General features: G+C 46.7%; 1 protein-coding gene across 3 annotated transcripts in view; it reads left to right on the top strand.

Moving 5' to 3' along the window:
• Positions 1-22,874, top strand: part of LOC137423532 (serine/threonine-protein kinase NIM1) — a 121,625-nt gene that overhangs the window by 7,955 nt on the left and 90,796 nt on the right. For 2 of the 3 annotated variants that reach the window (XM_068110815.2, XM_078771370.1), the window contains exons 2-3: positions 13,782-14,715; positions 14,882-15,003. In XM_068110815.2, coding sequence (XP_067966916.1) covers positions 14,280-14,715; positions 14,882-15,003 — 558 coding nt within the window. In that variant the 5' untranslated portion in view covers positions 13,782-14,279. The remainder of the gene's footprint in view (positions 1-13,781; positions 14,716-14,881; positions 15,004-22,874) is intronic. The other variant, XM_078771379.1, reaches the window with a different exon arrangement.

Genomic DNA, 22,874 nt, shown 5'->3' with positions numbered 1-22,874 from the left:
CTTAATACTTGGTAGCACAGCCTTTGGACAAAATAACTGCAGTCAAGCACTTCTTATAGCCATGAATGAGCTTCCTACACCTCTCTACTGGCAGTTTGGCCCACTCTTCTTGTGCAAACTTCTCCAGTTCTCCCAGATTTGAAGGGTGCCTTCTCCCAACTGCTCTTTTCAGATCTCCCCACAGGTGTTCAATGGGATTTAGATCTGGACTCATTGCTGGCCACTTCAGAACAGTCCAGCGTTTTGTCTTGAACCATTCCTGGGTGCTTTTTGAAGTGTGTTTGGGGTCATTGTCCTGCTGAAGACCCATGACCTTTTATGGAGACCAAGATTTCTGACACTGGGTTGAACATTGCAATCCAAATGCCTTGGTAATCTCCTGATTTCATGATGCCATGCACATGTTCAAGGCACCCAGTGCCTGAGGAGCACAGCAACCCCAAAACATCACTGAACCTCCTCAATGTTTGACTGGAGGGAAGGTGTTCTTTTCTTTGAAGGCTTAATTTTGTTTTTTGCAACTAATTTGTTCCGAACTAATTTGGTTTCATCTGTCCACAGGACAGATTTGGTTTTTCTTGTTAAAGTGGACATCTCTCTGGCCATTCTGAGATAGCCTCCTCAGCGCCGACGAGTCTGGCATTTCACTCAGGCTGACTGTCACGGTCTTCAAGCAGCCATCAATCATCTGGACTGGTCTCCCATCTCCACTGCCTCTGACATCAACTCTTTCTGGGAATTCTTCCAAAGTAAACTGCTCTCTCTCATGCACAGATTTATCCCATCTCGTCTTCAGTTGTCATACTCTTCCTCCCATCCATGTTACACTGAAGCTTGTGGTGAGGCAGTTGCCATGAAGCAACTTGCCTTCACCTCATGGAAGGCTAATGCAACTGAAGGTAATCTCAGTTCCTTTCACAAAGCTCGGAACAAGTGTGTGTCTACCCTCAGGAGAGGCAGGAAACAATATATCTCCACTCTCCATATCTCCACCACTCTTTTTTTTTTCTTCTTTTTTTTCCTCAAGACTAAACTCTAAAACCTGTCTCCTTCCTCCAAATCCTGGTGGCATCTGGTCAAATCTATTTCTGCTTTTTGTTCCCCTGCCATCCTCTCCCTTACCTCAAACGGCTACACAGTTGACACCGCACGTGAAAAAGCTGAATGCCTCAACTCTGTGTTTGCCTCAAAATCTTGTGTCCCGAACCAATCTCTCTCTGTACCCACCTTACCCAGTCGAACCCAGTTGCACCTGGACTCTGTGTGCTTCTCTCCTGACAAGGTGGAAAAGTTTTTGGCAAACCTCAACTCTGATTCTGCAACTGGACCAGACGGCATCAGCCCACGGGTCCTGAAATCCTGCTCTGTCGCTCCATCTCACCCTCTCTCCGTTCTCTTCACCGTCTCTCTTGCTCAAGGTCATCTGCCATCTGCTTGGAAATCAGCAAACATTACCACTTTACACAAAAAATGTGCAAAAACAGACCCTTGCAACTACAGACCAATCAGCCTGCTCCCAATAATCAGCAAAGTCATGGAATCAATCATCACTTCTGACAAATCCTTCCTCTTCTGCAATGGCTTCATCTCTGATTATCAATTTGGATTCAGACCAGGTCATTCTACTCTGGACATGCTGCTTCTGCTGTCTCAAACAATGGATGGAGGTCCTTAATGCCAAACAGGAAATCAGAGCTGTCTCCCTTGACATATCGCATGCCTTCGATACGGTCTGGCACCCCGCTCTACTCTCCAAACTCTCCTCCTATGGTATCCATGGAAATCTCCATGCATGGCTTGCGGAATTCCTCTCTGGTTGTAGTCAACGTGTGGCCCTGAATGTATTTCTCTAATCTCCCCTTTCTGTTCAGGCTGGAGTTCCCCAAGGCAGTGTTCTGGGCCCTGTGCTTTTTCTGGTCTTCATAAATGATCTCTCCGACTCTCTGGAAAACCCTCTCTATCTCTTTGCTGATGACTCCACTCTCTGCCGCTCCATACCTCATCCCTCAGATCGGCAGTCTGCAACCTCCTCACTCTCTGCAGACCTGGACAAAATCACAGTCTGGTCAAACAAGTGGAACATGTCTTTCAATCCTGACAAATCTCACACTTCTACTATGTCTCTCCGAAAAGACCGTCTGGACAACCCTCCCATCTACTTTCTCAACAATCCTCTCCAAGAAGTTCTGTCACTCAAGCTCATGGATCTCACTATCTGCCATGATCTTTCCTGGGAAAAACACATTTCCAAGCTGGCCTCCAAAGCCAGTCGCCGACTGGGCATCCTCCGTCGTGCGAAGTCCTTCCTTGGCACACCTGAGCTCCTCACCACATGCAAGGCTTTCATCGACAGCTCAATGGAATACTGTTCCCCCCCCCCCCCCCCCCTCTGGGCTGGTGCTCCTGCCTCACACCCAGCTCGGCTTCACGCTGTTGAAACCAAAGCTTTCAGAATCATTGGAATCTCCTGCGATGAAGATAACTCCGAGGGCGTTTCACTCACTCACCACAGGCAGTTTGGTGGTCTTTATGTATTCTACCAACTCCTCTCCGGCCTTGCTCTCCCAGCTCTGTCTGTGCTCTGTCCCCCAAATATTCCTACAGGTCGCACAAGATCTGCCTGCAACCCTCTTATGGGTAAACTGCCAAAATCAAGACTCTCTATTCACCTTCACTTTTTCATTCCTCTTTTCTCCCACCTCTGGAACAAACTCCCTCACTCTCTTCAATCCCACTCCTCCCTCCAGGTCTTTAAAACAGCTGTTCACCATCATCTCTTATCTTCCCCCATCCAAAACCTTGATCTTTTCTACCCCCGTTAATTCACCCCAGATCCACTTTTTTGAAATACCGACTTCTTTCCTGGAAGTCCTAGCAGTGTCCATGTGTTTTATACCTCTCCCACCCTCCTCCCTTCACATGTCCCCTCCCCCTAGCCCTCTCCCTCCCACAGATCTCCTGATGTCCCTGTTCTCTACTATTGCACTTGTGTGCTTCTCTCTCTCTCCCCATCTTGTCTCCCGCTCCCTTTATCATATGCTTTATGTTAGTTCTCACATGAGCCTCGATCTTGTATACAAAAAAAAACAAAAGGACATTCTCCCAGGAGGATTTTGGCTTGTTCAGGTGTATTTTGGCAAACTCCAGTCGGGCTTTCTTACGTCTCTCTCTCGGCAGCAGTGGGGTCCTCCTCGGTCTCCTTTCATTGAGGTGGTGAACAGATGGTGCGAGTTGAAACTCAACTGTCGTACGTTGTGTCTGAAGGTCAGCGTGAATCTGTTTGGCAGTTGATCGAGGTGTTTTCTCCACCATTCAAACAATCCTTCACTGCAATCTAAGATCAAGTTTTCTCTTGTGGCCACGCCTAGGAAGGTTGGCTACAGTGCCATGGGCCTTAAACCTCCTGATAACATTGTATATGGTGTGCACAGGAACATCAAGGTCTCTAGAGATGGACTTTTAGTCTTGAGTTTGTCCATGTTTGGCTACAATTGTTGTGTCTGACCTCCTCAGACAATTTTCTTGTTTTCTCTCTTTTCTCCATGCTCATTGTGGTACACATAGTGACACAAAACAGTGGAATGACTCCTTTACTCCATTCAAACTGGTTGAGTGAGTGATTTTTAACTGGACGGTAGTCCAGTTGAGTTCATCACATACTGAACCCTCCGGCGTCCGTCGTCGTCGTCGTCGTCTGTCGGCCGTTAACCTTTCGACGTTAACACTCCAGTGTCCACAAATATCAACCGATTCTGATCAAACTTGAGATGCAGCATCCTTACCCCAAGGACCAGGTTGGTATTACATTTCAGCCCGATCCGTTGAAAAATGGCGGACCTAGGCGACCATTTTGTTTTTGGTCATCAAAACGACGTTAAGACTTTAACGTCCACAAATATTTATGGATTTTGATCAAACTTAGAATGTTTAACCCTTACCACACAAGGTAGGTTGCTATTGCATTCCAACCCGATCCGTCACAAAATGGCTGTCATAGGCCGCCATATTGTTTTCAGCTCCGAAACGACGTTAAGACTTTAACGTCCACAAATATTTATGGATTTTGATCAAACTTGGTGTGTGAGACTCTTACCACACCAGGTAGGTTGCTATCTTAAGTCAAATCTGGTACAGACAACTGACCTACTTTAAAGTTGTCTAGTCAGTTCAGTTGAGTTCTGCTTCCCTGGAAGCTCTAGTTTATCTTGCAGGCACCTACCACTCACCACAGGTGAGTTCAATTCCAAAGTAAAGGAGAATCACCTGCTTGAAATCCAATTATTTCCAACAACTTCTAAAAGGTACCAATAATATTGTCTGGGCCATTTTAGGATTTTTGTGTGGAATAAGCTATGATTTAGTATTTTTTTCACCTTTTTTTGTTTTGTTCCACTGCAAACTAAAGAAATACATGTGTGGATACCAAAACATTTTTTAATTTCATCAATTTTCTATTCTTTGAAACCTTCCTCCTGAAGTGGTGAATTCTTTGAAAAAAGTGCAAGGGTGCCAATATTTTTGGCCACGACTGTATGTACACGTGTTTGTACATATATTATGTACATGTGTATTAGGGTGGTCAAAAAATTTGAAGATTGGATTTTCATTTCTCCACAAGCCTGCCCCTATTCATATTGAAGAAAGTAGTTTGTGGTGAAAATTTTAGCTTGATTGGACATTATTTAGAGGTTGCTCAAAATGTTGACAAATTTTAATGAATAATAAGATACAGAATTTTTAGCATCATACATCAATTCATAGATAATTATCTATTTTCAATTACTCAAATTATTTATTACTAGGGCATGCCCGTACTATATATAAGCTAGGACGTGCCCGTACGTGGGTGCCCGTTCCTTGCCAAAAAAAAAAAAAAAAAAAAAATTTGTGTAGGGGTGTGTGTGTGTAAACATCCTAGGGCGTGCCCGTACGTGGGTGCAAAAAAACATGCATGCAAACAACAACAACAAAAAAAAACTTTGAAACCACGTGGCAGTAACGACCACAGAACCCCCCCCCCCCCCTCTATTTACATGAATGGTTTGGTCCATTCGCAACGACCACAGAACCCCCCCCTCTATTTACATGCAATGGTTTGGTCCATTCGCAACGCCAAAGCGAACGGCGAACGGCTAAATCGCCATAGCTCGGTAAGTACTTGTCCGATTAATTTCAAACCTTGAAAAGGCACATCCTCGGGTCCCCAGCAATATACCTGGCAAGTTTAAAGTATATCGGACCCGTGGTTGTCGAGAAACAGCGGTCACAGACAAACAAACAAACGTACAAACGTACAAACAAACAAACACACAGAGATTACTGGAATTATAGATAGATTGTTGGCTTGCACTTGTCTTCAATGGTATGACCAAGAGATTGTGCAAAAGCACTGGCCACAAACATAGCACGCCAATCTGAGAGATTTACTCTGTCCAGAGTTGCCGCTATTGCTGGAGTGATCACCTTGATGGGAGCCTTTTTCGCCTGTTTGCCAGAAGATGGACTTTGGAGTTTGAATTCATTGTCCCCTGAATCGGAGCTTTCAATCTCAAACTCATCATCATCATCAACCACAGCCGATGTTGATTTAAACAGATTGCATTGCTGTTAGAGTATCAGCAGCATGTTTCTTCTTTCTTTTATCTTCATTCTCAAGCCTGATACGCTTTCTGTTCTCCTTCACTGCCAGAGTGTTGTCCACAGATCCCATACGTGAACTTGAGGGATCCTCACGCTGCATGATAAGGAATGCTTTGTCTTCTTCATTCGTCATTTTCTTAAGCGCATCATTTGGTGAGATATCGAAGAGGGATTGAAGATCATCTTTGAACATCTGCTCCTTCACTCTATAGTTTTCGAATGTCTTGGTTCTATTTTTCTTTACCAGTTTGTAGGCATCATACAACTTCAAAAGTTGGCGCTCACAGGAATCTACTCTGCATTGGAATTCGTGCTTTCTCCCAGTATGCACACACTTGGAGAATGCACACACATTCTCCGAGTATGCACACAATACACAGCTTGTACACTAAGTTTGGCACTTTCACGAACTGTATGGTGTTCTTGTATGTGATGGTACACCATTTTCTGCAATGTGTGTCCTTTGGTTAGTAGTCCCCCACATATTATTTCCTTTTCAGACTTGCCCAGCAGCCAAACTGTAGAAGAGCTGCGAGTTTCTGCCATCTGAAAAAAACAGGATAAATTAAAAATGTTATCTTTTGAGCAACCTCTAAATAAGTTCTAATTGACCTCATATTTGGTTCATATGATCTTTATAAACATAGGAACAAGGGCAGCCTTGTGGAGCACGGACTTATAATAGTATTAAATATTACATATATCTGTGGACCACCCTAATGTATATGTATTTTGTACACGTGTATATAATATACAAATATGAGATCGAAGGATATTCTCGAGGGTTGAACTTAAACGCGCGAACGTAACAATCCAATGATGGTAAAACAGAGGCAGGATTCTGTGGAGTCTGGGGAGGGTGGACGTGGATGACAGACATCATGTTGAATTTATTGTTATGGTTTTTGCGCGACCCTCCTGCCCTTACCAAGGGGAGATTAAGCCCCTTGTTCTTTTTGGGTCGTCGCAACCGAGAGACTTGAATCGCCCTTCCCGGGCAGACGCAGGGTAGGGTTCCGGGACAATTCTCGCACGTACCTAAATACCTACGCCACCGCGGAAGCGGGGATCAAGCCACGCACGAGCCACGCATAATATGAGTACGTCCGAGCGGATGGCGTACCATGTGGTCCGTGCAGATCTCTGGTATTGGAATCCGATTCGAGCGGTTTTATTCGTACCACGCTTAGTCAATAGATGGAAGGGACGAGACTTACTGGAAGGGACGAGACGAGACGGTCGAATAAAAGGAAGAACACAGGTTTAATAATTATTTACACTACTGTGTACAAGTCGTAGAGACACAGGGCAGAACTTAAACAGGCTTAACTTTAACCCAGACACGGGCCCGATCACACTCACAGGGGGAAATGAAGGAAGGATGATGTTCACGCGTTGAATGCGCCGACTTGGTCGTCCAGGAAGGGCTTCGCCCGGCGTGGCTCTCCCCGGTCACAGCATGTCCCTCGATGAAGGCAAGCAGGCGGCGGGGGGGATCCTTGCAGCGCGTCTCTCGAACAAAGGGCAGAGCAGGCAGGCGGTTTCTCACAGCGCTATTAATCAATGGCGCACTTTCTCTCACGTAACTCAATAGGAGTTCTGCCTCAAGCTCAACCGAGCGTTTAACTTGTAAGAGCGCCTTATAACGTGGTTCATGCGCATCTTCTCTCTCTCTCTTTGAACTCTCTCAACTCTTGAACCCTCTTTCTCTTCTCTTTGGTTCAGTGCATCTCCCTCAGAACTGAGGTGGGGGGCTTCACGCAACAGGTTATATTGCCAGCCCCCTTAGCTCGCTCGAATGTTCTAACCACGCCTTTTGACGTAGTGCTAAGCCACTCCCTTCGAGCCCTGAATGGCGGCTCGTGCTTACCGACACTCCTTCCTTCGCCCTTGATCGACGTGTCCAGGCCTACCTCGTGGCATTTCGCGCCAAAGCCAAAGTATCGAGGCGGCATAAAGCATTTGAGGGAAACCTAACTCTCATTTTTCTACTCAGCGCAAAACTAACACAGGAAAAGGACTATGCTTACATTTACTAAGAAATAACTGAACTATCGCGAGGCTACGTGTTGTAGTGTGACTAAACTATGAGGGGGAAATTAACCTTTATTGTACAAACTCAAAACCGCAGCACTACCCCTCTCCCTCGTCAGACTCGTCCCCGAGTCGAACCCAACAAAATGGAACGACCGGTTTTGAGAATGATATGCAAAATTAACCTTACTTTTACATGTGACATCTAGGTGTGGTTCCCCCTAACATTTACTCTAACCCGTGGGTGCGACAGTTTTAAAACACTAAATATGTCCCCCCCTATTGCGTTGAGTAGCTATCTAACAGAACATGCCCACAACTAACCGAATCCGGAATTTGTGAAACTAAACACATAGCCGGTGGGCAGAATTTTATATTTACAAGCACAAAAAAACTTCATTTATTTACATTCCTATGACCCAGGACCTGTCCTTTTTGAAGAGAAGATTGGAGGGGAGAGAAAGCACAGCAAACACACAAAACACACTCAAAAATTCACAACACTTGCTGCTTGCTTCTTGCTTCTTCTGTGTGCCTATCAACCCGGCTAGCCCCCGGACCAGCATACAGGCCATTCCTGATCTTCAGGGCTATCTACCTTACAAATCTTCTTATCCCTAGCATACCATAATAAAAATGCACAACAAATGCGTTTATTGTATTTCTTTGCCAAGCAGGGCCAACCTCATGTGGTCCGACTGCGTGACATTAATGCCACTCAAAACAAGTGGTCCGAAGATGCAAGGTGATGCTGCAGAAAGGTGCTGCACAGCAGAGGTGTAAGGCCACAAGACTTGTGGTCCATAGTGTGTGGTGCAGCAAAGAGTTTGTGGCAGCAAATTGCTGCACAGGTGCAGCAAAGTTACACAAAAGGATATGGCAGCAGAGTGCTGCGCTGTTCGGCTGCACAGATGTAGCAAAGTGCAGCAGGGGTGCTGCACAGGTCGCTGGTGCTGCACAGTTCCACCTCCAAAATGGTCCTGGGGTTGGGGGAGAGACAAAGCACGACCAGCAAAGCGGAAAGGACACAACGGCACACAGCAAAACAAGGTAATGCAGCGCGAGGGGCACGGAAGAGCGAGCAGAGCAGACCCGTCCCTAGCCGTCCGTACCCCCCACCGTCGGCTTACACTACCCGAGCCCTCCTTGTATTTATAATCCGTCTCTACGTCCTGTCTCCCATATCCCCCTCTACTTCCGAATTCGTCTCCCAATCCCTCCCAGGAAGGAAGGAATGGAACAAACACAATGTCACACTTACGTCGTGATGTGTCTTACAACTCAAATCAGCTTACAGAGCCTCGGTGTGGAGCTTCGTCCTCGGTGACTGGCTGTCGATTATGCGAAGGGATTTCTCTTCCTAATTACACTACTGACATTTTACTTTTAACTTACCCGGCATCATACCCTGCCAATCGGCCGCTTTAAACTATGTGGTTCTCAAAACCCGAATTCTCATTGTCCACCCTGTGGTGCCCTTGAAATTTGGGTCTCACTCCCACAAATTTTCACTCTGTGCCCTTGCACAATTTCGGGGCTGGGTCGTGTGGCTCCACTAGCAGGTCTACCTACCTGCGCACCTCCGCCACTGAAGCCGCCACCCGAGCTTACCTGCTCCTGCGACTACTTAAACTGGGGAAGGCCCTCCTGGCACTTTACCCCCTGATGCCCACTTTGGCATTGGGCAACCCGGGTCCTTCCTTTGGATCCTCAGGCCCCACTCAACACTACTCTAACTGGCTCCCAGAGCCTACCTGCGGCGTCACCTGGCCGACAAACTACCAGTGCGGAGTGCCCCAATAACCATACGCACAAATTGAACCACACGCGCAGCCATTCCACAGTCTTACGCACCCTCCAAAGTACTACTTTGCCACTACCTGCACCACAGGTGTCAATATCCATACAAATTTAGCCTAAGCCCTCTACCTGGCTTTACACTACCCACCCCGGGCTTTCGCGAATGGGTTCCACTCTTCCCCCATTCAATCCTTCGCACCACGCATTCCACACCTTTTATTCCCACACCAAGCATTCCACACCATTTATTCGCACACCATTTATCTCATACACCTTTTGTCTCGCACACCTCAAACACAATTCCACTTGTCTCATCACAATTCCTCACACACACAGCATCATCTATCTGACTACTTCCCCTCATACTCGTGCTTCCCCATTGTCCCTTTAATCTATGCACTCCCTCGGCATTATCAACCATCTAACCTCTCTACGTCCCCACTATAGGTACAGTGTCACTACTTAAATCTCATGTCCCTACAGTCTTCTAGGTCTCTACCATTATCCTAGTCCTCCCTCGGCTAGCTTCGGTGCCCCATGGAGGTAACCATTGCTGGCACCTCCATGTGCCTATCACTGCCATCCCCCTAAACTAATGCTCATGGGCCCTGGCCGTGTGAGGAATGGTGACATCACCATTCCCCCACGTAGGGTACACTACTCCCATCCGTCCGCTACACTTGAGCCTCTCCATGTGGATGTATATTGTCATGGCTCGACCTCGAAAGGCCGAGCGATCCATTCGGGTGGTTAGTCTCCTGTATGGGGTGTCCGTCCGGCATTTTCGATCCAGCGGAGGAGGTATGGATGGGCCATTGGGCCAAGGTGCACGGCCCCATCCCTGCGCGGGGCCTCACGGTCCCACGCACGGTGACCCAACTGACCCCGGTCGGAGCACCGCACCTGCCAAGGTGCGCGGCTCCGAAATCTCCTACCTCCCCTTGAACCTCGCCGATTGCCTTTGCCGCCACGGCACGGCACCAACCATACAGTGCTGGGGCCGGCACGAATCGTGCACGTCGGTCCTGGTGAAACCGCCGCGGCACCGATCCCTGCCGGTCCCTGCAGCACACAACTCACCAGGGGCTCGCGTCCGCTACTCGTCCCGCTAAACGCTACCCCGGTCGGTGTCGATGCTTGAGCCGCGTTCTCACCACTCGCGACCCACTCCGCACTCGCACACCCAGGTGTCCCCACGCCTCCCACACACTCTGTTACTGAACTCCTAGGCGCACTCACGCCTTTCGCACATCCCGTTACACACTTTTCTCACACCTAGTCTGGTGTGCATTCTCCCTCACACTCTGTAACACACTCGGTTATCGCACACTCTCCTTCCACATTCTCTGGTGTGCATTCTCCCTCACACACCGTACTCGCACCTGCACTCCTGGTCGCACTCACACCTTTCACAAACTCCGTTGCACACTCTTCCCGCACACAGTCTGTAACACCCACGGGTGTGCACTCTCCTGTTACACACCCAATCATTGCACACCCTGGCACACACCTTTTTGTTACATACTCCGTAACACCCCTGGGTGTGCACTCCTCTGTTACACACCCAATCATCGCACACTCTGGCGCACACTTTTCTCTCTCACACGGCGCACACTCTCTCTCGTACCGCGCACCAGTCGCCCTCGTACACCGCACAATGGACCTTCCGCGACCGCCCGGGTTTCGTCTCTGTCCCAAGCGCGCCAAAAACCCTTTCGCGCCAAACACATTCGCGCCATTATTTCTACTCACCTCGGGGGCCTCCTTCCCCGGCTGCACCTGCAAACATTTAATTTCGTTAGTAAGCACGGCATCACGGTGTGAATACAAACTTTGCGTGGATTCCATTTCTACCTCCCGTGATTTGCTCCCCGATTCTACCGTCTCTTCGGCCCCAATTATTTATTTTTCTTTGACGATGGCCGGCGCCCATCAAATTTATTTGTCCAATTCGGCGATCGGCGGTTTTTCTACACCCCGCGTCGATTCCTCTAGACCCCCAGTCAACTTGGCTGTGCCTCGCTCAAGCTCGCACCCCACGTGTTCCTCACATCGCTTCACCTCGTCGCGCCCCATTGCGACCTCCTCGCTTAACCCGCGCCTTATGTCCTCCCCTGCCTTTTTCATGTCCTTCTTCGACGCCACCCTAAATTTTTCGAATTCCCGGGTGGATTTGTCCCCCATTTCCTTCAATTGACCACCCATTTTGCTTTCGAACTTTTCCATGTTACACCTTGCTTTGCTTCTCTGGGTGTCCATTTTCCCATTTATTTTATTCATGTCATTCTTTAGTCCCCGCATTTCGTCCTTCATATCGTCCTTTTGGGTATCCAATTTTTTCATTATTTGGGCCAGGTATAACCCAATGTCGAGCCTGGTCCACACAGTGGGCCCGGCTGCCACCGCCACGTGCGAGGCGCCGCCATTTTCTTCGCCAGCTGCCGCCCCCTCATCAGTTTTCCCTTCGTCTAACAACTCCTCCTGTGGGTCCTGGGTCATTAATTCTTCCTCTATTTCTACCGCCACCGGCATTTGATCGCCTTGGCTAGCCATGGTACGAATATCAATTTGGCTTTTAAACTAAATTTCGTCTGCTCGTAATTTCGAGTGCGTGAAGCGCACACCCGGTCCAATCCCACTCCCGGACACCAACTGTTACGGCCAATATGTACAATTTGGTGTCCAAAATATTTCCCAGGGTTCCAAATCCCCCTCCTTACACGAAATGTTACGGTTTTCGCGCGACCCTCCTGCCCTTACCAAGGGGAGATTAAGCCCCTTGTTCTTTTTGGGTCGTCGCAACCGAGAGACTTCAATCACCCCTCCTGGGCAGACGCAGGGTAGGTTTCCGGGACAATTCTCGCACGTACCTAAATACCTACGCTGCCGCGGAAGCGGGGATCAAGCCTCGCACGAGCCCCGCGTAATTTGAGTACGTCCGAGCGGATGGCGTACCACGTGGTCCGTGCAGATCTCTGGTATTGGAACCCGATTCGAGCGGTTTTATTCGTACCACGCTTAGTCAATAGATGGAAGGGACGAGACGGTCGAATAAAAGGAAGAACACAGGTTTAATAATTATTTACACTACTATGTACAAGTCGAAGAGACACAGAGCAGAACTTAAACAGTCTTAACTTATACCCAGACACGGGCCCGATCACACTCACAGGGGGAAATTAAGAAAGGATGATGTTCACGCGTTGAACGCGCCGACTTGGTCGTCCAGGAACGGCTTCGCCCGGCGTGGCTCTTCCCGGTCACAGCACGTCCCTCGATGAAGGCAAGCAGGCGGCGGGAGGGATCCTTGCAGCGCGTCTCTCGAACAAAGGGCAGGGCAGAGCAGCCAGGCAGTTTCTCACAGCGCTATTAATCAACGGCGCGCTTTCTCTCACGTAACTCAATAGGGGTTCTGCCTCAAGTTCAACCGAGCGTTTAACTTGTAAGAGCGCCTTATAACTTGGTTCATGCGCGTCTTCTCTCTCTCTTTGAACTCTCTCAACTCTTGAACCCTCTTTCTCTTCTCTTTGGTTCAGTGCACATCCCTCAGCACTGAGGTGGGGGGCTTCGCGCAACGGGTTATATTGCCCAACCCCCTTAGCTCGCTCGAATGTTCTAACCACGCCTTTTGACGCAGTGCTAAGCTACTCCCTTCGAGCCCTAATTGGCGGCTCGTGCTTACCGTCACTCCTTCTCCGCCTTCCTTTCGCCCTTGATCGACGTGTCCAGGCCTACCTCGTGGCATTTCGCGCCAAAGCCAAAGTATTGAGGCGGCATAAAGCATTGGAGGGAAACATAACTCTCATTTTTCTACTCAATGCAAAACTAACGCTGGAAAAGGACTATGCTTACATTTACTAAGAAATAACTGAACTATCGCGCCGCTACGTGTTGTAGTGTGACTAAACTATGAGGGGGAAATTAACCTTTATTGTACAAACTCAAAACCGCAACAATATAATGAGAGTGTAATTCCTCTATCTTCATTCTAGTTGATTAATGGAGTTTTTTAAAATCCATATGTAAAGGTGCCAAAGTTGCACATTTCACCCTCATTCCAGCCTCTGCCTTTTCTGCTCTATAGGTTGAAATCGATTCGACTCACCAATGCAGAGTGACGGAATTTGTTGAATAATTATGTGATGGAGGCAACCATTTACGATTGCATTATACCATGACACCATGGCAAGTTAAAACTTACTTCCACTAATGGCTAATATCCAGTAAAGTACTCTTCTTTCTTCTTGGTGAAAATGTATGCAAAAATGCCTAATTGGGGCTAATCTTTTTTGTCCTGTTTCGATTAGTTGTTTGCTCCTTGCAAAACAAATCCTGTGCAGTCAACCTTGCATCAGCCTTTCTCTGTGGCAGTGAAGCATGGATTTGGTGAAGGTACACGGATGCGGCAACGTGAGAAGGAAGGTGCCAATATGGCCTCGCGGATGTGGAAGCTGAGGAGTTGGACTAGTCTCACAATGAAGCGACTTTGCAGAGAGGAACAGCCTGGCAAACGGAGCAGAGGTTACCGGTTCCATGGAAGTATGAACAAAATGGCTGCAACAACCCAATCACACCCACCATCCCATAATCTCTGCACCATCACTGCCCTTAGTTTCTTGATCATCTTGGTGTTGTATCTTTTTTGTACTCCGCCATGCTGCTCTCAATGCACTGAATGCTGTTCCTGTTCAAATAGCCTTGCTCAGTCTATCAAATGTTCGATATTTATTTCAATAACTACTCTTCAATACCACTGTCAAGTCTTAGCAATTATCATATAATTTTGCTTCACCATTCTGTTCATCATGATAGCTGCTCTTCCTGCCATGGATGGTGACTGTTCTTGCCCTGATCTTGGTAACAACTGTCGTGACAGTGACATTCGGACTAATAGCACAACAGCTTTATCCAAGGAGTCAGACTTCAGGGAACCAGCATCTACAGAACATGAGAAGTTATCGGTTTCTGATGAGACCGTATCGGATGAACCAGCTGCGATGGCATTGGTGGAAGAAAAGCCTGTTGGCATAGAAACGATTGTTGAAGACACTGTGGCTGCAGCAAAGGAGGGTGGCGAGAGCGCTACAATTTTTGAGCAGAGGTTGCGAGAGGCACGTGAAGACGAAACTGTGATAAAGGAGGTGGCATTTGGACGAAGATTGGGTTTCTACCAGCTTCGTGGAGAGATTGGGAGTGGTAACTTCTCGCAAGTTCGTTTCGGTGTTCATCTGATCACCCAAGGTGAGTTTTGATTGGTCCATTAATATTTTTGATCAGTGCTGATGGATTTCTCTTTGTAGAATAATATCTTTCATCCCAGGATAGATACAGATTTGTCTGATGAATATCTTGTTTTTCTTCATTAAACATGCACTACTCTTACAGCATTCCTTTTGCTTCAACACAGAGAAGGTGGCCGTAAAGATCATCAACAAAAATTGTCTGGACCCAAAGAGCAGACGGTTGCTGCCACGTGAGATTTCTGCCATGGAAACCTTACGACATCCTGCTGTTATACGTCTCTATGAAGTACTGTTCCATCTCATTCCTTCATTGATTTTAAATCCCTATGCCCCTACTGCCTATATGTCCTAACTTAGCTCTTTTTATCCATGCCCTCTCCTTCACATCCTCCTTATATATGAGCTTTTTTTCAGAGTGAGCCATCCCACATTTTTAGCTCACCTGGAACGAAGTTCCGGGGAGCTTATGCGATTGCGCGTCGTCCGTCCGTCCGTCAGTCCATCCGTAAACACTTGCAACTTCTTCTCCGAAACCGCTGAAGGGATTGTGACCAAACCTAGCACAAATTATATTTGTTGTGTTGTGACTAAAGTTTGTTCACGGCATTAAAATAATCGGTGTCGAAGGGGTTTTACCTGGGGTCAAAGTGGATCCAGGTTTGACCCCCCAAAATAGGAATTTGCTTTTTTCACCGAAAGTACACACACAATTTCGATGAAACTTTAGCACAACCGTCACAACCTGTGATGTACCAAATTTTGTTCACGGCATTAAAACAATCTGCCCCTTTGGTGGTCTGGGGGGGTGGGGGGCGGGGTTGGTGCCCCCCTAAATGGGTATTTTCTTCTATGTTTGTTTAAAGTTGTATGATTATGTTTGTGTGATTCCACTTGCTGCACTGTCTTCTAGCAACCATTGAAATTGGTTTAAAATACCTTTAGTCAGTGCAGTATACTGTTTATTCTACCAGGTGAGCGCCAACAGTATTGCCCCTATATATATATATATATATTTTTTTTTTTTGTATACTGAATCGAGGCTCGTGAAAGAGCTAACAATCCACTTTATATTTATCCACTTTATAAGAGCCGTTTGTCTATGTGTTGCCATTTTTCTCATAGATGGCTGAACAGATCTTCGTCATACTTTCAGAGGTTCATCAGTGACTAATTGGGAGTGTTTTAGACAAAAAAAATAAAGTAATCAAATAATCATTTCATTGTTTTGAAAAAAAAAATGTTCCTTTTTTTGGATTTTTTTTTTTAAACCCCGCTCTCTAGTGCCGAAGCCCTTTTGATTAATGACAGTTATATACAAGTACACATTCGCATAAATAAATACAAAACAATTCCCAGACATTTGAACACAAATTAATCAAACAATTGCGGAAGCGGTCAAAGTTGGTGGTAAGGCTTCTTCTTCTTCCTGAACGTCATCATACTTAACTCAGAAACGTGATCAACAGCACATTCAGCAGCATACAATTCAACGAAAAGGTGAAATGATTATTTGACATTTTTGATGGATTCTGATTTAGATGTAATTGCTTTCCCACTAGGGCATGCCCGTACTATATCTATATCTAAAATTATATCCCCCCCCCTCTATTTACATGAAATGGTTTGGTCCATGAAATGTTTTGGTCCATTCGCAACGCCAAAGCGAACGGCGAACGCTTTACATGAAATGGTTTCGTCCATGAAATGTTTTGGTCCATTCGCAACGCCAAAGCGAACGGTGAACGGCTTGCGAGTACAGTGACAATCCCCCCGGGGTTTTAATTAGTTTTAAAACGGAGCTTGGCAACCGCTGGCGTTCTTTAGCCGGCAGCTTCGCCCGCCCGAACGCCGTTACAGTACCTTCGACCGCGAGTTGCTCGGACTTCACTTGGCGGTCAGGCACTTCCGCCATCTGCTCGTGCGAGTACAGTGACAATCCCCCCCCCCCCCCCCTCTATTTACATGAAATGGTTTTTATTAGTTTTAAAACATAGTTTAACGCCAACATAGCGCCAACATAGTTTGCAAACGTGAAATAAATGAATACGCTCTCAAATGTGCCATCCGAGGCAGAGTGTGTCCGCCACGTTCGGCACACGCGATAGCTCGCTGCTCTCTGATTGGTTGAATCGTTTTTTGGACATAGCTCGGTAAGTAATTGTCCGATTAATATGAAACCTTGAAAAGGCACATCCTCGGGTCCCCAGCAATATACCTGGCAAGTTTAAAGTATATCGGACCCGTGGTTGTCGAGAAACAGCGGTCACAGACAAACAAACGTACAAACGTACAAACGTACAAACAAACACACAGAGATTACTGGAATTATAGATAGATTATATTTGCCCACATTTCAAATATGTTCATGTTTCTTTTTCGCTTGAGCAACGCCGGGTACTCCAGCCATAAACGCTTATATACTTTACTTGGGGAACAAATACAACTTTGGCTGGGGGGTAACATAGGCTATGTGGCTTTTGTCAGGTGTTCTCTCATGTGGGAGTGTGGGGGACTGGGAGAGAGGTGTAAGTTCTCCATGTAAATGTGTACCATGTAGTGCCACCTGGTGATGATGGCAGCGGGTATTACAATTTCCTTTTTTACCTGGGCAACACTGAGGTTAAAGCACTCTTTACACGGGCAAATGTTTCCTCCTTCCCTTCCCCCCTCCCCCAATACAGAGGGGCCTGTCAAAGCCACCCCCTCCCCCACCCCCCAAAAAAGATCTATATGTAGTATATCATTCCTCTCTCTCCCCTCACCTTGCCCTCCTCTCCCCCATTCCACTCCCTTCCTCACCCCTTCCTCTCCTGCCTTCCTCCCCCCTGCACCCCTCCCCCACACCCCCCCCCCCGCACCCCCTGCCCCATCCCCCGCAAAGCCGGGTACTCCTGCTAATAATTTGCAAAAAAAGAATCGCGTTCTTCTACTGATACCTGTTGTCTTAACTTCCCAAATGGTTTAATTTATGCCTTATTCCACCATGAAAGCAAATGAGTAACACATCTTTCATTATAAATAAATAAGCTATTATTATAAGCATGTGGAAAAAAGATCTCGAATAGTAAGAAAAGCAACTACCGGTACTTACAATGCTGTGGTACAGCAGGGGTAGCTAAAGGACAAGTGGGGAAGAAATAAAATAGAATGTGGGAGGATAATTTGGAAGGAGAAAAAGCATACGATACGACAGGCCTGCTGTTGTAAGGGTGCGGAAAGCAGGAGAGCACGAGGAGTGAGGCCCGGAAACAGCATGTCGGTGGGGGTGAGGGTAAGATGGACGGGGAAAATGTCTGGTTTTTACCACTGCAGCTTGCAAGGCTGCAGTGTTAAATATTATCAGCCTGTATCACAGTCGAGGTGCTGTGGTGCATCAGCAACATACAGAGAAGCACAGTGGGCTCAGGCAGAAGAGCCACGATGGCATTCGTGACACACAGTTTTTTGATCAGGAAGAGCATCAAACCACTCCAATACCAGCTTCTGCCATATTCTTTCAGGATGTCCTGGGTATGCTAGCCTTACTTCTTGTTGGATTTTTGTGTACCAGTTGTTCTTCTTCGTTCGTACACAGCACCAGGCTGCGGGGCAACGCCGGGTTGCATCATTGGCTGAGAGTGTGGCTGTGCCTCTGATGCAACGCGCGCTGCTGGTTATGGCAGGAATTTCTAATTTGGCCGTGCTGCCGGCGATAGCTCACCTACTCTTCCTGGACATCCTGGGATCTTTAACGTCCACTAACTAATGTCGGCAGATGGGACGCCCGTTTAACCTCCATCCGAGAGACGGCACACGCACGGATGAATCAGCGTGCCTGTGAAACAACAGGATGACAGTTTATAGCTGGGGCTGGATTCAAACCCAGACTAGACAGTGGAGAGGTGAGTGTGTGTGCTGGTTCTGAAACTGCTTTGCTTGCTTTAACCTTACTAGTGGGGTCACCCGTGGGAATCCCACGGGCATGGAGGTGTATCGTTGCGATCGGTGCAGCCGTTTCTGCGGTACCCGGGACAATAACGTTAGGCGGGAGTCCAAACCTGAAAATGCTGGAGACCAAAGCTGAAATTGGAAAAACAATACGGCCTACTTTACTCCAGGGGGTCCCAGGATTACCCACCCAAAATATCGTTGCGATCGGTTCAGCCGTTTTTGCGGTACCTGGGAACGGACGGACTGACGGACATTTGGTGAATTATAGTAAGATGAGCTTACAGTTACTCACTTTTAGGCTTCATCGTTTCTCCAAATTTTCCACCTACATGAAATTTTAAATTTTAAATACAAGACCACACAATGCTCCCAATGGGCAATACTCTCTATTTTGACCAACTACAAACTTTTTACACATTATGGAATTGGACAAAAAATGCCTCCAGATCACGACCATCAAACTCTGGCAATGACTAATATTCCTGGAACAACTGTTAAATCCTCCTTAGGTGATACAACCATTCTTCTCTAAACACCTGGTTTGAGTTCACTACCCCTTACTGCTCCAGATGTTAGTAATCTTAAGAACATCTTTTGAGACACAATGAACTTTGACACAGGAAGAGGCCATTTGGGCCATCATACTTGTGCTACCTCAACACCACTTTACCACATTAATTCAGTGTATCAGTTTATTGACTTAAATTCGCTGGTAGGGAGGATGGTGGGTTGGGGCAGGAGGACTATGGATGAGAACAGTTGGACAGGCACAGATATCATCAGTGATATAGCAGGGTGTCCATAAAGTCCTTTTGCAACTTTGAACTTTTGTAACTTTTGATGGACACATGATAGAAACGAATTATAAATGGTACATGAAAGCATAATTCAGAAAGTTTTTACTCGATGCAGTTCCAAAGTTTAGGTATCAACATAACTTCCATCTTTCGTAATACATCGTCCAATCCCATTTTCTAACTTGTTGAAAACATTCTCCCTTTGTTGCTGAGTAATTTCACGAGTTTCTTTTGCGATCGTAGCCCTAAGTCCATCCAAAGAATGTGGATTGGATGAGTAAACAACAGTTTTAAGTAGCTTTATAAAATGTAGTCCAATGGGGGGACGGGTCAGGCGAATGACGAAGCCAAGCAATTGGTCTACGTCGACCGATCCACTTGTCTGGGAAGAGATCATTCAAGGGCCATCACACATTCAAAACTCAGCGACAGGGAGCATATTCTTGCTGATACAAAGTGATATGTGAAAGATTTAATCGGCCTAGTTTGGGAACAAAATTATTCTACAACTTTGCAAAGTAACGTTCACCACTGAGTATTGCTTCTTGCAAAAAATGAAAGGACCAATGATGCGTGTCTCCACGAGAGAACACCAGACATTGAGTCTTGGTGAGACTCTTTAACGTTGCCTTTTCGTGTCCTTGTTTCTGTTTGTAAAGTTTCCCTGTGTTTCTCTTCTATGTTGAGATGAGAGAGGGAGCCATAGAGCACACTTATCATGTAGGTTAAAGTGCAAGTAAAGTGACAATGTACAGTCATGTGAAAAAGTAAGTACACCCCATGTAAAATTTTGACTTTCAACATATTTCAACATACAGCTATTTGATCTTCATTTCAACAATATTGATAGATAAAGGTGATATAACATAACAAATACCATGAAACATTTACATTTTGTAGTCTATTGTATAATTTAAATAAACATAAATGCAAATTTCGCATGTGGAAAAAGTAAGTACACCCCTACATTTATCACTACTTCAAATACCTAAAATTAGAATCGGGTGCACCAGCTCAGGTGCGAATGATTAGAACATCGTTAGAGAGGATCTTGGAGGAACCTGTCTTATTTAAACATCAGACATTTCGTTTGGTTTGCTCTTTGTTGTTGAAGTGTGCGGCGCCACCATGCCCAGATCAAAAGAGCTCTCTGAGGCCTTCAGAAAGAAGGTTATAGATGCCTACGAGTCTGGGAAGGGATTTAAAAAGATCTCCAAACAATTTGAAATCAATCTTTCGACTGTCCGGAAGATCATCTACAAGTGGAGAAGATTCCAAACAACTGCCAACTTGTTCAGGCCAGGCCGCCCCAGCAAGTTCAGCCCGAGAACAGACCGCAAGATGCTGAAAGAAGTCTCTAAGAACCCCAGAATGTAATCACAGGACCTACAGGTTGCTCTGGCCACTGTTGATGTCAAAGTGCACGAGTCTACCATTAGAAAGAGGCTGCACCAATTTGATCGACATGGGAGGAGGAAAACTTTGCTGTCCAGAAAGAACATCAGAGCAAGACTAAAGTTTGCCAATGAACACCTCGGCAAAGACCAGCACTTCTGGAACAATGTGCTCTTGACAGATGAGTCAAAGATTGAGCTATTTGGCCACAGTACCAGAATACATGTTTGGCGAAAACCAAAGACAGCATTTGACCACAAGAACCTGATACCAACTGTAAAGCATGGTGGTGGAAATATTATGGTTTGGGGAAGCTTTCCTGCATCAGGGCCTGGGCAGCTCACCATCATATAATCCACAATGAATTCTTCATTGTGCCAGAGGGTGCTTGAGCATAATATGATGCCATGTGTCGGAAAGTTGAAGCTCAACCGAAGGTGGACCTTGCAACATGACAATGACCCTAAACATACCAGTAAATCCACCAAGGAATGGCTGAAAAGAAAGAAATGGAGGGTTCTGGAATGGCCAAGTCAAAGCCCGGATCTAAATCCCATCGAGATGTTGTCGGGGGATTTGAAACGAGCTGTGCATGCAAGAAACACACCTTCAACAGCTCTCCCTACCTCTTCCTCCTCTTCCACATCATACCCTACCGCTCCCCCCCCCCCCCCTGTTCTGTATCCGATGCTCCCCCTTCCTCTTCTTTAACAGTATGGACCTCAAACATCCGGGGCCTTCGCTCAAACTTGACTGATCTCTCCATACAGGTTGTTTCTGACGAACCAGACGTGATCTGCTTTACAGAAACTTTCCTCCTTCATGATGTCTCTGATTCCTTGGTATCTCTCCCAGGTTACTCCCTCCTCCGGTATGATAGACCTGAGCCTCGTCCTGGAGGGGGGGTTCCTATCTTTATAAAAAAACTCTCTTCCTCACTCGCCCTGCACTGCCCTCTCTCCACCTCACCCCCAGGAATACCTTTGGCTACGGCTTCCCCTTCGCTCCCATCTTTTGTTCATATGTGTGTTGTACCGTCCACCAAACAGTGATGACTCCATCTACATCTCGCTGTCTGATAACATGGACCAACTTCTATCTACCGATCCCAACTCTCTCTTCCTCATATGTGGTGATTTCAATTGTCACCATGCCAGTTGGCTGGGTGTGGGTACCTCTCTCACCAGCCATGGATCTTCAGCAAAGGACTTCTGTGACTCACTGGGACTGACACAATCTGACAATTTCCCGACCCAGATCTCAATCAACGGAGCATATTCTCTTCTGGACTTGGTTATGACTAACTTCCCTGAAAATGTCTGCTGCTCTTCTTCTGCTCCAATCGGCTCATCTGATCATGTGCTTGTTAAAGTGGACATCTCTCTGACCATTCTCAGAGAGCCTCCTCAGCGTTGACGAGTCTGGCATTTCACTCAGGCCAACTGGCACGGCCTTCAAGCAGCCATCAATCATCTGGACTGGTCTCCCATCTCTACCGCCTCTGACATCAACTCATCCTGGGAATTCTTCCAAAGTAAACTGCTCTCTCTCATGCACAGATTTATCCCATCTCGCCTTCAGTTGTCATACCCTTCCTCCTGTCCATGGTACACGGAATCTTGTGGTGAGGCTATTGCCCAGAAACAACTTGCTTTCGTCTCCTGGAAAGCAAATCCAACGGAAGGAAATCTCATTTCCTTTCACAAAGCCCGAAACAAGTGTGTGTCCACCCTCAGGAGAGCCAGGAAACAATATCTCTCCGTCTCAGGCCAGAACTCTCTTATCTGTCTCCCTCTTCCAAATCCTGGTGGCGTCTGGTCAAATCCGTTTCTGGTGTTTGTTCCCCCTCCATCCCCTCCCTCACCTCAAACGGCCACACGGCTGACTCTGCGCGTGAAAAAGCTGAATGCCTCAACTCTGTGTTTGCCTCTAAATCTTGTGTGCCAAACCCATCCCTCTCTGTACCCACCGTACCCAGTTGTACCCAGCTGCTCCTGGACTCTGTGTCCTTTCCTCCTGACAAGGTGGAAAAGTT

This window comes from Myxine glutinosa, chromosome 1, assembly GCF_964187855.1.
Source record: "Myxine glutinosa chromosome 1, kmMyxGlut1.1, whole genome shotgun sequence".
Classification (NCBI taxonomy): Eukaryota; Metazoa; Chordata; class Myxini; order Myxiniformes; family Myxinidae; genus Myxine; species Myxine glutinosa.
This window is presented reverse-complemented; position numbering and strand designations above follow the sequence as displayed.